Genomic DNA, 17,157 nt, shown 5'->3' on the forward strand with positions numbered 1-17,157 from the left:
CCCATCATCCATACACACACCCCTCCCTACTTTTAATTAAAATTCTATATACCCATACCTATACTAACTATAGAGTTTAGTATCACAATAGCCTTGGATATTATGTCTGTCCAAAAAATCATCCAAGCCATTCTTAAAGGCATTAACTGAATCAGCCATCACAACATCACCCGGCAGTGCATTCCACAACCTCACTGTCCTGACTGTGAAGAACCCTCTACGTTGCTTCAAATGAAAGTTCTTTTCTTCTAGTCTAAAGGGGTGGCCTCTGGTACGGTGATCCACTTTATGGGTAAAAAGGTCCCCTGCCATTTGTCTATAATGTCCTCTAATGTACTTGTAAAGTGTAATCATGTCCCCTCGCAAGCGCCTTTTTTCCAGAGAAAACAACCCCAACCTTGACAGTCTACCCTCATAATTTAAGTCTTCCGTCCCTCTAACCAATTTAGTTGCACGTCTCTGCACTCTCTCCAGCTCATTTATATCCCTCTTAAGGACTGGAGTCCAAAACTGAACTGCATACTCCAGATGAGGCCTCACCAAGGACCTATAAAGAGGCATAATTATGTTTTCATCCCTTGAGTTAATGCCCTTTTTTATGCAAGACAGAACTTTATTTGCTTTAGTAGTCACAGAATGACACTGCCCAGAATTAGACAACGTGTTATCTACAAAGACCCCTAGATCCTTTTCATTTAAGGAAACTCCCAACACACTGCCATTTAGTGTATAACTTGCATTTATATTATTTTTGCCAAAGTGCATAACCTTGCATTTATCAACGTTGAACCTCATTTTCCAGTTTGCTGCCCAGTTTTCCAGTTTAGACAGATCACTTTGCAAAGTGGCAGCATCCTGCATGGAACCTATAGTTCTGCACAATTTAGTATCATCTGCAAAAATAGAAACAGTACTTTCAATGCCCACCTCCAGGTCATTAATAAACAAGTTGAAAAGCAAGGGACCTAGTACAGAGCCCTGCGGTACTCCACTAACAACACTGGTCCAATTAGAAAATGTTCCATTTACCACCACTCTTTGTAGTCTATCTTTTAGCCAGTTCTCTATCCAGGTACAAATACTATGTTCCAGGCCAACATTCCTTAATTTAACCAGTAACCTTTTGTGTGGCACTGTATCAAATGCTTTAGCAAAGTCTAAGTAAATCACATCCACTGCCATCCCAGAATCGAGGTCTCTACTTACATTCTCGTAAAAAGAAATTAAGTTAGTCTGGCAAGATCTATTATGCATAAAACCATGCTGGCACAAACTCATAGTATTATGATTTGCTATGAAGTCCAGTATCTTATCCTTTATTAACCCTTCGAAAAGCTTTCCTAATACTGACGTCAGACTAACTGGCCTATAGTTTTGAGGCTGAGAATGGGATCCTTTTTTGAATAGAGGCACCACATTAGCAATTCGCCAGTCTCTCGGCACAATGCCAGATCTCAATGAATCCTGAAAAATTAAGTAAAGAGGTTTGGCAATCACAGAGCTAAGCTCGCTAATTACCCTGGGATGAATACCATCTGGCCCTGGACCTTTGTTAATCTTAGCATGTTCAAGTCTCTTTTGAATTTCTTCATGTGTGAACCATGCATCATTAGTTGTATTACTAGAATTGGGAGTGTTAAGAAGGAAACCTTCACTTACTGGTTCTTCATTTGTGTACACAGATGAAAATTACGAGTTCAGAATCTGCGCTTTTATTTTGTTTTCATCAACCAGCTGACCCCCCTCTGATAGTAAGGGTCCCACCCCTTCCTGCTTCATTTTTTTACTATTGACATATTTAAAAAATAATTTTGGATTTTTTTTACTGCTTGCTGCAATATCCTTTTCTATAGCAATTTTAGCTTGCCTTATAGCTTCTTTGCATGATTTATTGGCCTCCTTTTACCTTATAAATGTTTCGGCTGTACCAGCTAACTTGAAAGCCTTAAAAGCACGTCTTTTCTTACCCACCTCAACACCAACGCTTCTATTGAACCAAAAAGGTTTTGCTTTGCAACGACGTTCCTTGCTTACAAGTGGAATATACTGACAAGTATATTTATTAAGCAGCATTTTAAAGACTTCCCATTTTTGTTCTGTGGCCATAAGAAGCACATGGAGGAACAACGAGGTGTTTTTGAGATGGGAAGTGAGTGGTTGGCCCCTGTGGCTGGGGAGGAGGGCCCTTTGGGTTAAAGCCCCTGGTGGTCCCTTAACAACCCAGTCCGACACTGAATACTGAATTCACTGCTCATGGTTTTGAAATGTACAGAAGTGATTTTCTACTTAACATTTGGTTATGAGTTTGCGCAGGATCTTGTAACCTATAGCAGCACGGTGCATTTACTTTCATCTTTATAGTATCATCCAGTGTCGGACTGGCCCATCGGGATACCAGGAAAACTCCCGGTGGGCCCAGGTGTCAGGGGGCCCTTGTGCTGCTAAAGATTTGGCCTATTTCATGGCCATTTCCTATTTCTTTGAGAACAAAGAGGCTAAATAGATAGAATAATATTTTATAGTATGTAAAGAATAGAGACTAGGAGAATAGAGGCTGAGTGAGGAGAAGAATAATAATAGTACTGAGAGTGGGCCCCTGGTGTAAGGTTTTTAGGTGGGCCCCCGGTGTCCCAGTCCAACACTGGTATCATCGTGCTGCATTGCCTCAGTATCTCAGTAGAGTTCATTTGACTGTTCAACAGTGAGAAAAGTAGATGCAAATAGGTGTCCACAACACTTATGAATCATCACTGCCAAGTTTGAGATGTGTGTGGGTGACTGCCTAGGGAAGCTCACTCCAAACAGCAACTGGTGCTGAAAACAAAATGACACCAAACAATAAAAAGCAATTAAAAACATATACTTCAAGGTGCCAGGCTTCCAGATTGAGTATAAATGACTCATTGCAAAGTTAACAGTACCAGCTTTGGAAAAGGCCAAGTAGCCTGTCTATCCATTATATACCCAGGCACATAATAAACTAATTCTATGTCATAATTGTTGGACTGATTTGTAAATGTAATGGCAGCATTTTACTGCCTCATTCTGTACTGGGGGACTGTTGAAGCAATGTATCAAAAGGAAGGCTTGCAAGCTTTTTTTGTTAAAAAGTCAGATTCCCCAGGGCTGAGAATAGAAAAGGACATTCAGATACTGCTTTCAATAGCAATTACATTTACATGTAGCTTCAAAGCCACTGGAAATGACTAAAGCATGTGTATTGGAAAGTTGCATAGAGTTGCATGCTCTTTCATTAGGCAAAGGTTTATTTTTGGGCATATATCCCCCTTAACTAAGAATAAGTAAACTGAAAGGAGTGCTATTTGGGGAGCAGGACAGAACAGACAAGGACAGGCTGACAGAATAGAGATCAGAGAATGGGAAAAATCCAACCTCCAGTTGAATGAAATGCAGCCATTGTGATGGAGAGATGGTAACTGTCCGTGGTGCTGAAAATGATTTATTGCCATTGCTTCCTGTTCTTCTTATTACAGGAGGCTGAAGAGAAGCGGATTCTGTCTGGCTAGAAAGGTTCCCGGCATCCCAAATTTTAATGATGAAATGTCACATAGCTTAAGTAATATATATGTGTGTGTATTTATCTTGGAACCAGGCCAAAAGAAATAAAAAATAAAAAGACTGGAAGCTGAATACCAGATGATGTTCTGGATATGCACATACCATGGACCTGGACTGTATCACTCTTGTGAATTAGATTTCCCAGCATGCTCAGTGATTCCATTTACACTTGGGCATAGGTAACATTCCCATTTCTCTTTAAAGAGATACAGGCGCATTGTTTTGTGACTTAAAGGGCACCAATTTTTTGTTCTTTTAAAATCTCCCTTGCTGTGATACCTTTGGATTCTAGAATAAAGATACGGACTTATGGACACAGAATCCTGCAAGAGCCACACTTGCCTGATTCCGGGTGCTGACGTATCTTTATTTTACACTGGGAGGCCGTTGGATCCTCCGCACGTGCAACTATGACATCATTATTGGCGCTCTGTGTTTATATGACATCAGCTTGAGATTCTTTAGGAGATTCTTTGCTGATTTTGCTTTCCATTGGTCAATCAACAGAACATTAAGAGGGTTATTGTTTAAAATCTGAATGTTAAAAGCTCGAAAAATTCGAGAGTTTTGGAAAAACTTGAATCTTTCGAGATTTATTATACCCCGATGCTACAAAAAGCCTGAATCAGAAAATCTGCCATCTCAGACCTGTTGAGGTCCTTTAAAAGTCAATGGGAGAGGCACCTATCTCAATTTGAAATTTTTGTGGTCTACGCTGGGTTTAGCCGGAAAATCCGACATTTTGAACCAATCTTCATGGCATTACTGCCTTTAATATTGTGAGAAGCAGCTGCCAACAGGAAGATGCCTGGACATTTATACAGCCTTTTTTGGTACAAAATAGGTAAAAAAAGACAAATATGATCAAGAATGCACCAATCAGAAGCACAGGCTTTTATTTAAACAGACATAGTTAAGAAACAATACAAATATAACAATAGATTGCAGTGAAAGGAAAATAAGATAGATAAGGCATTGTATCTGACAGCAACAGGTCGGAACAAACACATTATAATAATACAGATGCGCCGAATCTTTTCTATGCAGAATTTAGTTGCCGGGTTTTGAGACCCAGGAATATACTGTATTTCTGCATCCCACTTGCTTCAGTCATTTTGTCACTCACATTATGATCCACATTGGAACGGGCAACATTTATGAAAGGTCTTGCATTTTTAATAGACCAACTGGAAAATGGAACTAATTAAAGTTTTATTTATTCATTGCCAATTTAAATCCACCCCAAAAAAAAAGAGTCGTGACATATTAATATATTTGGATAATACAAGGTTTTAACTCCAAGGGGGCTCATGTAGAAATAAAGCATTCACATTTCTAGTAATATATTCAGGCCTTGTCCACACTTGAGTTTTATATCCATACCTGTTGTTCCAACTGTTTCCTTTTAAAACCAGAGGCAAGTACTTGCATTGAAATCAAACTGACTAAGCGGTTTATTTACTAAACTCCGAATGCAGAAAATCTGAAAAAAAGTTTTTTGTATAAAATCGGAATTTTAAAAAAAGACGAATTCTTCGGAATTTATTATACCCCGAGGATGGAAAAAGTCAGAATCCGAAAATCTGGCATCTCAGAACTGCCGAGGTTTCGTGCAATAACCCGAAGAATTCAGGGTTTTCAGGCAATAATCTGGGAGTTTTCATGTGGAAGATCGAAAAAATTTGTGAAATTCTAATTTTTTCCTGCGAACAAAATTTTCGGGAAAATATATTAATAAATAAGACAAAAAAAACAGTGTGGTTTTTTTTCAGAAAATATTGAGAACAAAGTAGTCGGGTTTCAGCAGAAAGTCAATGATTCCATGACTGTGTGGGTGGTCTGCTGGAGTACATGAGTAAAGTGTGACCTCTAATCCCCCCAAGCTCCATAAGGAAAGAGCTCATTTTTTTCCCCTGACCTGGTTGATCCAGCACCAGAGTTACTATTGTGACGTCACTATTTCACAGTTCCTGGCCCCAGCAGGAGGGAGGGTATTTAAAGTTGACCTGTCACCCAGACACAAAAAGCTATATAATAAAAGTCAGTTTTCAAATTAAGCATGAAATCCAATTTCTAGTTTTTATTAAAGCATGCATAGCTCATTTAAAAATGTCAGCTGTCAATCAAATATTGTCTGCCCCTCCTCTATGCCTTAGGCATAGAGGCAGGGCAGACAATTACTTTCACTTTCCATTCAGCACTTCCTAGATGTCATTGCTCTTCACACATTCCCCGTTCCCTTCACCATTTAATTGTGTAGCCAGGGCATGGGGATGGACATCAGGTCCCCCATTCTGGTGCATAAACAAGATTCTGAGATGATGCAAGTCTTGTCTTAATAACAGTGTCCACAAAATGGCTTATATCACACTACAACAACTGCACAGAGGTGACTAGTTGGACATTATGGGTGAGTTTGTCTTTAAAAACAGAGGAAACTACCATAGTGGTCTATCCCATATAAATATCACGTAGATATGTTATTGAAGCAGTGACAAACTAGTATATGGTATGTAACCTGTTATCCAGAATGCTTGGCACCTAGGGTTTTCCAGATAACAGATCTTTCCGTAATTTGGATCTTCATACCTTAAGTCTACTAGAAAATCTTGTAAACATTAAATAAACCCAATAGGCTGGTTTTGCTTCCAATGAGGATTAATTATATCTTAGTTGGGATCAAGTACAAGCTACTGTTTTATTGTTATTGAGAAGAAGGAAATCTTTTTTAAAAATTTGGATTATTTGGATAAAATGGAGTCTATGGGAGATGGCCTTTCCATAAGTCAGAGCTTTCTGGATAAATGGTTTCCGGATATGGTATATGGTATGGCTTATATCGTCTGGTTTGATGCAAAGGGCAACTACTTTTAGGATAAACCAAAACAACAATATACAAAGAGTAGTGATGGGCGAATAAATTCGCCAGGCACAAATTCATGGCAATTTTTTCACGTTAAGCCACGTTTTTAACTGCAGGCGTCAAAATAAAAATTCCGCGCATCAAAATTATTCGGACACCAATTGACTTTAGACAAAATAGTTGTCCATATAAAAATTGTCGCATGTGTCAAAATTATTTTGACGCCCAATGGGTTTTGCAAATTTTTTGCCGCTTCTAGAGTTTTGCTGTTAATTCACAAATTATTTGGTGAAACGGCACAGATTCGCCCATCACTAACAAAGAGGCTTAATTGTTTTCTATGTCTTCCTTTTCTTGGTCGAGAGAACAGTAGGAGGGCCCCAAACTTCTCACTGTGCAGTCTGTTGTGTGAATGTTACAAAGATCACAGTGACAGTCTACGGCCACAGGATAGGAGTAAAAGGGATCGACATCCTCGGCACAGCCCGGCAATTTCACTGTTTCATAAGTGATATCCGTGTAGGTGCACACATGCTGAACCTGTTTGATGAGCGGATGCTTTGAAGAAGAGTCCTGCAACAAAAGAAGATAATACTATTCAAGTTCAGGGATATAGAAAAAGATTATTATTAGCAGTTTTAGACTGCAGTCTTTCACTTCATTACTGCCGATACTATTAGGGGGTTATTTATTAAAGTCTGAATGCAAAAAACTCAAAAACTTCTAATTTTTAGTGGAAAAAAACTAGAATTTTTCGAGATTCATTATACCGCAAGGATGGAAAAAGTGTGAATCCAAAAATCCTCCACCTCAGACCTCCCTCAATGGGAGAGGTCCCTATCCTGTTTGGAAGTTCCTGTGGTCTGCGCTGGAATTAGCCCAGGCTTTTTGGGCAAAAATCCAAACAATTCAGACTTTTTGGGAAAAAGCCAGAAAAAAACAAGCGATTTGGGAAAACAATCTGAAAAATCGTACAATTCCGATTTCCGTTTTTTAAATTGTGCTTTTTAATAATAAATAGGGTCGAATCGTAGATTCTAGTATTCTTGTACTTTTGTTAATAAAATTATCAGAAAAAATTGGATTTTGAATGTTCTGATTCCCTCAAGGGAATCATTTTTAAAAATTTGGATTGTTTGTATAAAATGGAGTCTATGGAAGATAGCCTTTCCGTAACTCAGCGCTTTCTGGATAACGGGGTAGATCCGGATAATGGATCCCATACCTGTATTTATATTTTTGTATTTATTTTATTTATATTTCTAAATATAGTTAATATTGTTTCATTTACTTTATAGATAACAAATATTTCCAGGTAAATATTTAGATATTTGTTTTTACATGTATTTATGCTTTTATATTCATTTTAAATATGAACTATTTCATAGTAATAGTTATATATTTATTGTTGCATTTGTAATAATAAGACAATATCTACTACTTGCTATGAACTAAACCAGCATAATGACTAATGCCATAATAATCATATTTTTTATTCTATATTTAAAGGAGAATTAAACCCTAAAGTTAAAAAAACCCTACCCTCCTCCCCCCCAACCTAAGTGTTACCCCAAGCAAACACCCCTAACTTTTTACTTACCCTTCGGTGCAGATTCGGGCATCGGAGTTAACGAGCGCCATCTTTAGCCGCTTCAGTAATCTTCGGAATGAGACCAGCGCTTCGGCAATTTCCGTGAGTTTCAGCAAATACGCAGTTGTCACAAAACAGAAAAATTGCTCCAACTACGCATTCGCTGCCACGCCGGTCTCATTCCCCATACCTGAAGAGAAGATTTCCGAAGAGAAGAAGATGGCGCCCGTGAACCCCCGATGCCTGAATCTGCATCAAGGGGTAAGTAAAGCGTTAGGGGCATTTGCCTGGGTAACACTAAGTCTGAATTTATCTCAATATTTTCTGAAAAAACCTCCGACCAAATCCGCACAGATTTTTTAGGCTTATTTATTAATACACTTTCCCGAAAATTTTGTTTGAAAAATTCGATGTTCACAATTTTTTGGGATTTTTCATCAGATTTTTAAGATTTTTCACCCGAAAACTCAGAAAACTTCGGGGGTATTGGAAATCATCAAAAAAATCTTTGGAACTTCTCCTATTGACTTATATGCAACGTCAACAGGTCTGAGATGCCGGATTTTCAGGTTCGAACTCGGGGTTTAATAAATTCGAAAAATATGTGATTTATTTTAAAAGTCTGATTTCATAAAAAAATCACAAATTTTTCATGATTTTTGCATTCGGATTTTAGTAAATAAACCGCTTAGGCTGGGGGGGAAGAGGGAGGGGGGTCTATGTAGTGTGGGGGGTAGGGTTTTTTTAACATAGGGTTGAATTCTCCTTTAAATGTTTTTAGTAGAGTTAAGATGTTGCTCCACATTATATAAAGATCTCTTGAGTCACCAAGTCCTAGACATTCCAAGTAATAGTTTCTATACCAGTACAGTTTTCTGATTGGTCAAGTCTTGATCTCGCGGAACACAATGTAACAGCAAAATAGAGCAATGGTGAGTCAATAAGTAATCTAAGCTCTAGCGCAATTTGTTGGCGCTCTAAATATACGTGATAATAATAAATAATAATATCATGACATAAGACGGTCTATAAATAAGGGCCCATGCTCAACGTGACTTATGCATAATGTGCCACTGCCATGTGCCCTCCTGTTAAATATCCCATATGTTAATAGGCTGAGCTAAGATTTCTTATAAAAGTCTACCATCTGTAATCTTTTTTTTAATTATAACATCACTGCTTTAATTTACTATAAATATACCATTTATTCAGAATAGCAACAAGGTATAATAAGGGACGTAACATGCCTATATCAATTCTAAGTTGATAAAAACTATTCTTGGGTGTATATATATATATAACAGCAATATGTCACTGAAATTAATAGCATTAATTACAGTGCGAGGAGCTTCACCCAATATATCCATCTTTTGGTGCACCTTCTGGTTACCCTGGAATCCATCATGACATGGAATGACATAAATGGTGAGATGTTGATGTTTGCTAACACATGGGTTAAAAAAATAAAGATTGCTTTTGTCTAAATTATTCTTAAGCACAACAATATATTTTAAGTAAGATTGCAAATAAAGAGGGAGGGTAATAATTCCAGTTGAAAACATCTTTTGAGATCTCTGCTCCTCACTACGTTTCTTCTCTTGTCTCACTATACGTTCCTGATCATATTCTCCTCTCCTCCATCCACATCCACTGCCCCCTCTCGTCTCAAACCCTTCTATCTTGCTGTTCCTTTCCTCTGGAGTTCCATCCCCAAATTCCTCCATAAGGAATCCTCTCTCAATCTCTTCAAGAAAAAACTAAGAGTCTACCTAGTCCTGTGCCTACTGACTAAGCCTTACCGTGTGCACTTTTTCATCTCCAATTTGTGCCTGTATGTTAGCCTTCCATCCACTTAGACTGTAAGCTCTATGGGGCAGGGACCTCCTTCCCACTATGGGGCAAATTCACTAAGATGCAAAGTTGCGCCAGGCGCAACTTCGCCGCACTTCGCCAGGCGTAGTTTCGCCAGCGCTTCGCAAATTCACTAAAATCCGAAGTTGCGCACAGGGGTAGCGTAAGGTTGCGGAGTTGCACTAGCGTTGTTTCGCTATATAAAGCGAAGTTGCGCTAGCGAAGGCTAATTTGCATACGGCGCGAAATTCAAATTTCAATGGAGGAACACGTATCTGCACTACAAATGCCTAGAAAACCTTCAAATCTGCAAATAAAAATTTTATTTTGCCCTACTCATGTGCCCACTGTCTAGGTAAGTTGCCATGGGTCAGGAAATGTAGGGGGAGGCCCCAAAAAATTTTCGATCTTTTTCAGCCTATCAGCCATCATGTAGAAAACACGCCAGCGTTTTTTGGGAAAAATTGACTTTTTTTAAACAATCCCTATCTACTCTATTGCGCTTCGCCAGGTCTGAGGTAACGAAGGAAGTCTAGCGTAAAAGGTAGCGTTCGCTACACTGCGCAAGTTAGTGAATTTGCGTAGTTTCGTCGCTAGCGAAGATTCGCCTGGCGTAAGGTTGCGAAGTAACACTAGTGAAACTACGCTAGCGTTCGTTAGTGAATTTGCGCAGTAGCGAAAATGCCAAACGCTAGCGAATTAACGCTAGCGTTCGGCGCTTCGCGCCTTAGTGAATTTGCCCATATGTCTCTTACCACACAGCACTTAAGCTCTTTGTCCTGATATGAATTCTGTGTATATTTATTATGTGATTTGTCTTCCCTGTGTATTCTTTTATATATATTGTACTTTTATGCACTGTACAGCACTGCGGCTCCTTAAAGGAGAACCAAACCCTTGCTAATAAAAACCCCTACCCCCTTCTCTACATAGACCCCCCTCCCTGCTCCCCTTCAGTCTAGGTGGTACTTTTGGTAAATGCCCCTAACTTTTTACCTACCCCTCGGTGCAGATTCAGGGCATCGGAGTTCACAGACGCCATCTTCTTCTCTACGGTAATATTCTTCTGTTTCACGACAACTATGCATGCACCAAAAGTCACAGAAATTGCCATAATGCTGGAAGAAGACACAAAGATAACCGAAGAGAAGAAGATGGTGCCCGTGAACTCCAATGCCCTGAATCTGCACTGAGGGGTAAGTAAAGAGGTAGGGGCATTTACCAAAGGTAATACCTAGGCTAAGGGGGAGCAGGGAGGGTGGTCTATGTAGGGTAGGGGGTAAGAGGTTTTATTAGCAAGGGTTTGGTTCTCCTTTAACAGCACTTTACAAATAAAGTTATACATACAGTACATACATACATACAACTCTGGTGTCTCTAAACACATGCCTGATACTGATTTGTTTCCAGGTTTTGTCCCTTTCTATTCTAATGCATTTCAATGGGAACATGTTGGCGATTGTGACCCACATTTTACCCCATCATTTTTGGCATATTTTCATTAGAAACAAGAATGTGACTCTTCAGGAAACATTTTAAGTTTTCACACTTTTTGAGTCATTCTTTTGCAGTTTACACCAATTTTACAGTCAACCTGTAATCTTACTTCCACCTACTCTATGTTTTTCTGGATTTCCTGAATTTAAGTTTTTTTGCATCCCTGGAAAACATAAAATCTTGGATTGACCATATCTTGCAGTTTTATGAATTCTTTCCTAGTGCTGAAGAAGGCAATTAATGGAAAACCTCAATGAGTTGCTGCCATACCATAGGCAAGTACATAGAGAATAAGGGTTGAGTAGCACTGTACGATTATCTGCAGAGGAATTTGTAGACATTTCCAGGGCAGGACATATTTATTGGACAGATGGGAAATTTTAGCTTGTGTATGAACAGAGGTTAAGAGTTTGACCCTATGCTTACTCATCATACATTATCCCTGCAAAGCAATACTATAAACACCTCCACTTACAGAGTGTATATAAATGCAAATATGAACATTCTCTTCCCCCAGTACAAGTTGGATATAAATTAGCATCTGAAGAACAGTAATGTGCCAATGGATTACCAATATATCAACATCTAATTGGCTTCTTCTTGGATAAACTTGATTTATTCTTCGGTTGGGCTTTCCAATTAGAAGACGTATATGATAATTGCTCAGTAAATGAGCCAATGATCACACATATTCTACATACGGTGTCTAAGTTCCCTTTGGTGATTAAATCGGTTCGGATCATGAGGAAATAATGGATAAATACAATATTGTCGAGCCATGCAATCTGCTCACGAAAATGATCAAGATTATTATAGAAAAGTACATTCTGTTTATGTGCTTGTTGTACTGTACAGCCATGGCTAATGAAATATTATCCTTTACATACCACCTGCTACAAGAACTATTACCTTCAGTATAAAACTGTTAGGATTTTATGATATAAAAAATATTTTAACTCATGGTTCATGGCTGATTATGGCACAACTTTTCATTGTGTGGGACCTTTTGATGAACCATTGAAAGTGGTTTCTTTCTTGCATTCAGATGGAGCACCCAGTCATGGGGCAATGTTCTCACTTTAGATATGGAATGGTTTGTAGTTCTGGAAATAATGTAAAATATTTGTGGGCATACTGAATTTTGTCTTTGTTCTGTTCATTTGTGTGTGGGTTCACAAGCGCAATGCTTTGACTGTACATTGGGGAAATAGTGTTTTCCAGAAAGGTACTTATAGTTCATTTCATCTGTAAGAGGGGCTACAATCCCCAATGTCTTCTAAGGGTTGTTGGAGGTGGCTCAGGGCAAAACTAGACATGACTGGGCTCCCACAGCCAACAATGCTCCTTCTTCCCAAAAGAAGAGAAGATGATCTATATTGCACTGATATAGAGTAAACCTGCCCACCACCCATTATTACCAGGGCTCTATAGTTCCGTCCTTGACAGCAGCCACCTCCATAATTCAGCTGAAGATCTGTAGGTTGGACATCATTGCTGTTATGGGATTTTTTGAAAGAAGAGGGGGATGTTTTAAACAGGTGAACCATGAAGAAATGAACAGCTGCCCAAAATGTCTTTCAGGCTTTGCCATAAAGAATGGTTGGATGTGCAGTTTATACAGTGCAAAAGCTTTGGACAAGTCAGAAAGCCTTCAAACACTTTTGAAGGCACATTTATCAAGGGTTGAATTTTCGAATCATGTGAGTTTTTTCAAACTCCCATTAATTCAAAATTTGTATAGTCGAAATGTATTAATAACATTTTTAAAACTCGAACAAATTTAAATGACCTGAATCGAATTCGATTCAAATTTGAAAAATGTGATTCGAATTTAAAAAACTCGATTCAAATGTCAGGAAGGCTACAAACATCAAAATTGATCCCTGGACCTCTCCCTATGACTTATACAGTAATTCGACAGGTTTTAGGTGGCGAACAGTTGAATTCGAGTTCCTAAAGGGCCAGAGTATGAGAAATCTCGGAATTCGAATTCAAATTAAAACTCAAATTCAGTTTGGATAATTCACAATTGTTTTGACCAAAATTTTTTTCAAAATTCAAATTAGAATTTTCACTTTGATCCTTAATAAATCTGCCCCTTTATGTCAAGTATTCCTCGTGTGATAGCACCCTTGTACAAAGATCTTAATATATTTTCTGTACAGCAAGGGTGAATCATACAAAGACCTCCTTATATTAGTAGCAAAGTCACCAACCAGATATTGTCCCCAGACTTACCCTGGTTAAGCAGTATCCTGAGCACCAAGTGGCATTCACAGTGATGCAGGTGTCACATCCTTCCTTCTCCAACACGATTGTTATGTTGGACAACTCACACGAGCTGCATGGAATCATCTTCCAACACAGAACGAGCACGTACACAAAAAGTCTCTCCATTCTACCAATACAGAAGGTTTTCTTAAGGACACACTGCAGAATGAAAGAAAAAAGAATATTAAAATGCTATGCACCTGAGATGGGCATCACCCAGTACTTCCTTATCTTAATTTGGGCATGGTTGTCTCCACTTTTCAGTTTTTAACCTCAATATAAAGGGGAAGTAACATTATTGTCAGCTATTACAGGAGTAAGTTTCTGTCCACTGCATATGTATCCAATGTATGTACAAAGGGTACATGAAGGGCCTGTGCACATGATAAACTAATTCTCAATACACTTGTTTATAAGCAAAAATGGGAGACTGACGTTAGATTAAAAGCAAAGGGAAGTACTAGTTTGCATTTATTTAAAAAAAAAAATTGTTAAAATGTTCAACTTTTACTTGCTTTGCGCTTTAGATAAATCAGTAAATAATAAACATTTTTGACACAACTATCAATGTTAACAATCTGACATTGTAATCCATGTGTTTGAAAACAAGAAGCAGAAGTCTATGTTTTTAGAGGTTTTTCATGAGAAGGATAGGAGGAAGCCGAGTAGAGGCTAATTAAAGATCTATGCTCAGCAGGGATTTAATTGCAGAATATACAGGTGGTACAATACCTTTATTGCTGTGTCGGAGGTGGATGATTCTGTAGCCCAGGCACAGAGAAACCCTTTCCTTTTATAGGAAACTGATGGCTGAGTAAGTGACACCTGAAGGGTTTAACTGGTATTAAAATATATCTCTCCCTGTTCTCTGTTAGGTTGACAGATTAGCATTTGGCCAGACAGTTCAGCCTTGCAACAACATAACTCCCAATCATAATTAGGTCAAGATCATTGATATTTGAAGTCTGTTTTGCAAATAATGGAAAGAGTATTTGTATTTCATGTGCTCCGCTGTGAACCTGGCTAAATATAGGCATCACCCCTGGAAGGATAATGAAATCTGTAGGGTGTGAAAGCGAGTAGCAGGTCTCCTAATCAACCAAAAACAATTAGCGGTTACCTTTTACTGTTCTACTGCAGTTAAAGGAACGACAGCAAATATGTGGTTGCTACTAGTTATTGTAACCACTCCCAGACTCAGCTTTGGGATATTTGACCAAATAGCCTCTGGTCCAATTGATTGGATAACAATACCAAATGGCCACACATATGGGGGCAGATACTAAAGGGCGAAGTGGCAAAGGCTGGCACCAGAACGGACATTGCCTTACTAAGGGGCAGGCACCAATTCGCTAGCGAAAGAGATAGGCGCTAGCGCTCATTCACACTCTATCACCAGGCGACAATTTGCTCTGGTGAATGGACGTTATTCCGCAAATTCACTAAAATGTAGGGATGCACAGAATCCACTTTTTTGGATTCGACCGAACCCCCTAATCCTTTGTGAAAGATTCGTCCAAATACTGAACCGAATGCGAACCCTCGTTTGCATATACAAATCAGTGAGGGGGAGGAAAAAAGAGAGCCGATTTTTCTACTATATTTTTTTTACTTCCTTGTTTTTTGACGAAAGGATTCGGATTCGGTTCAGCCGAATCCAAATCCTGCCGAAAATGGCAGAATCCTGGCCTGATACGTGCATCCCTACTAAAATGTGAATTTTACTGAACGTTACTTCTCTCGCCAGACTTGCCTTCACCAGCTCAGACCAGGCGAAGTACACTGGAGTAAATAGATCTTCCTCAATCTTCTGTTACTTCCATCATATTCTTTAGTGGAAAAAGCATCAAAAAACCCTGGCGTCTTTTCCTTTTGTCAGAGTGATAGCCTGCAAAAGTCCTTAAAATTTTTTTTTTGGGTAACTGGTTTCCGTCATACATTTTCTAACATATAGAACATTAAGTATACAGTGGGCTTATGTGTTGGGCATTATAACAACTCTATTGTCTTTATTAAGGTTCCCTGGACTTGTGTAATGTAATGTATTTGCTGCAACATATAACATAGAGACGTCCATTCAACTTTAAGAGAGACCTCTAGCGAATTTGCACTAGGCAGAAATGAGCAAAAATTTGCCATCGTCCGTCGGCCAGGATGAAACTTTGCATTTTAGTAAATTAGCATTGTCCCAGCTGATTTTTGCCTGGCGAAGTGTTGCAATGGGTGCGAAGCCATCGCTGGCAAGTTTTCGCCGCTTAGTAAATTTATCCCATGGTTGGAATGCCCTGATCAGACTAAATTCCTTTGGTCAGACTGTTACGTAGAAGTAAGTACTTGTGAGGTTCCCCATTGGCTGATGACCCAGTAATACTCTACACCCTGGATCAGATCAGTAGTAATTTACGACAAAGTGCACTTTCAAATGCAGTGTGCAGCGTCTGCATCCAACACCATCCAACATTCCTGTTGATTACCTTATTTCCGTTGCATTTGACTTGACGCCTGCGTTTTAGCACAGCTCGTCGGATCCCACTGAAATCGTCTGTGGAGTTCCTCCCTTAGAAGCCAATCAGACCAATGGCACTGAAAACGATCTAAGCCCCCGTGGGTACACTTCTGCCTTTTGCCATCAAAAAGATGTGTCAACCCAATTCTTTGGACGTAAGTTTGCTGTACTAGTTGATGCAGGTTCCTGTGAGAACCCTGGAACTACTGCAAGGACTATTTCAATAGATGCTCAGCTCATAAAAGGAGGCAGAAGAACCAATCTGCGATGAGTTGCCACTATCTGGAAGTGCAAGGAATGGCTTTTGATACAAGTACTTTCATGAAAAGGATTTTTTGGTTGACTGGGTCAACTGTACTTGCAATCGTAAATGACCCCTATTGTGTTTAATAACCTGAAACATTCTCAGCTACCAGCTACTCTCCCCATACTTCTTTCTATTCTTCACATACCAAACTAGGTGGATGTTGGAAAACAAAATCATCTGCTTGGTTGCTACAGGTTACTCGACCTGCACCATTGCTACATTGCAGTTCCAGTGCAGTTACACATAGCAAGCATCAACAATTTGGTTGATCAGCCTGGAAAATAAAAATTCAGTGTATATTTATATGTGATAACAGGTGAGCAGTTCACTCCAGGTCTAGTAACTCATAGCAACCAATCAGAGGTTTGATTTCAAACAGCAGGTCAGCTACCTGCTAATCAGTTACTTTAGGTGGAGCAAGCTTTGCACCTGTTATTACATTACCCCCTTAGGTACTATACTATTATAATGCTATTACATTACCCCCCTTAGCTACTACACAGAGGAATAACACAGTCTGTAATATGCGTGCCAGCTGTCTAAGGCCCCTTTTCAGCCAAAAGTAGAGGAAAAAATAGCAACTATACTAATGAATGGATCCATCTGCTTATTCCACTGATCTGAACACTCTTTCTCTGTTATATGTCATATATTTGAGTAATAATTGCACAATGTGTCATAATATTTGGTGC

At 39.0% G+C, this 17,157-nt stretch overlaps 1 protein-coding gene across 1 annotated transcript; it reads right to left on the reverse strand.

The window, feature by feature from the left end:
* Positions 1-4,459: 4,459 nt before the first annotated feature.
* On the reverse strand, positions 4,460-14,410 carry fshb.L (follicle stimulating hormone subunit beta L homeolog). Its single transcript, NM_001091025.1, is given in 3 exon segments — positions 4,460-7,015; positions 13,620-13,811; positions 14,385-14,410. Coding segments are annotated over 2 exon segments (405 nt in total). The 5' UTR covers positions 13,779-13,811; positions 14,385-14,410; the 3' UTR covers positions 4,460-6,769.
* Positions 14,411-17,157: the final 2,747 nt, after the last annotated feature.

The sequence above is a fragment of the Xenopus laevis genome, chromosome 4L (genome assembly GCF_017654675.1).
Source record: "Xenopus laevis strain J_2021 chromosome 4L, Xenopus_laevis_v10.1, whole genome shotgun sequence".
In the NCBI taxonomy this organism is placed as follows: Eukaryota; Metazoa; Chordata; class Amphibia; order Anura; family Pipidae; genus Xenopus; species Xenopus laevis.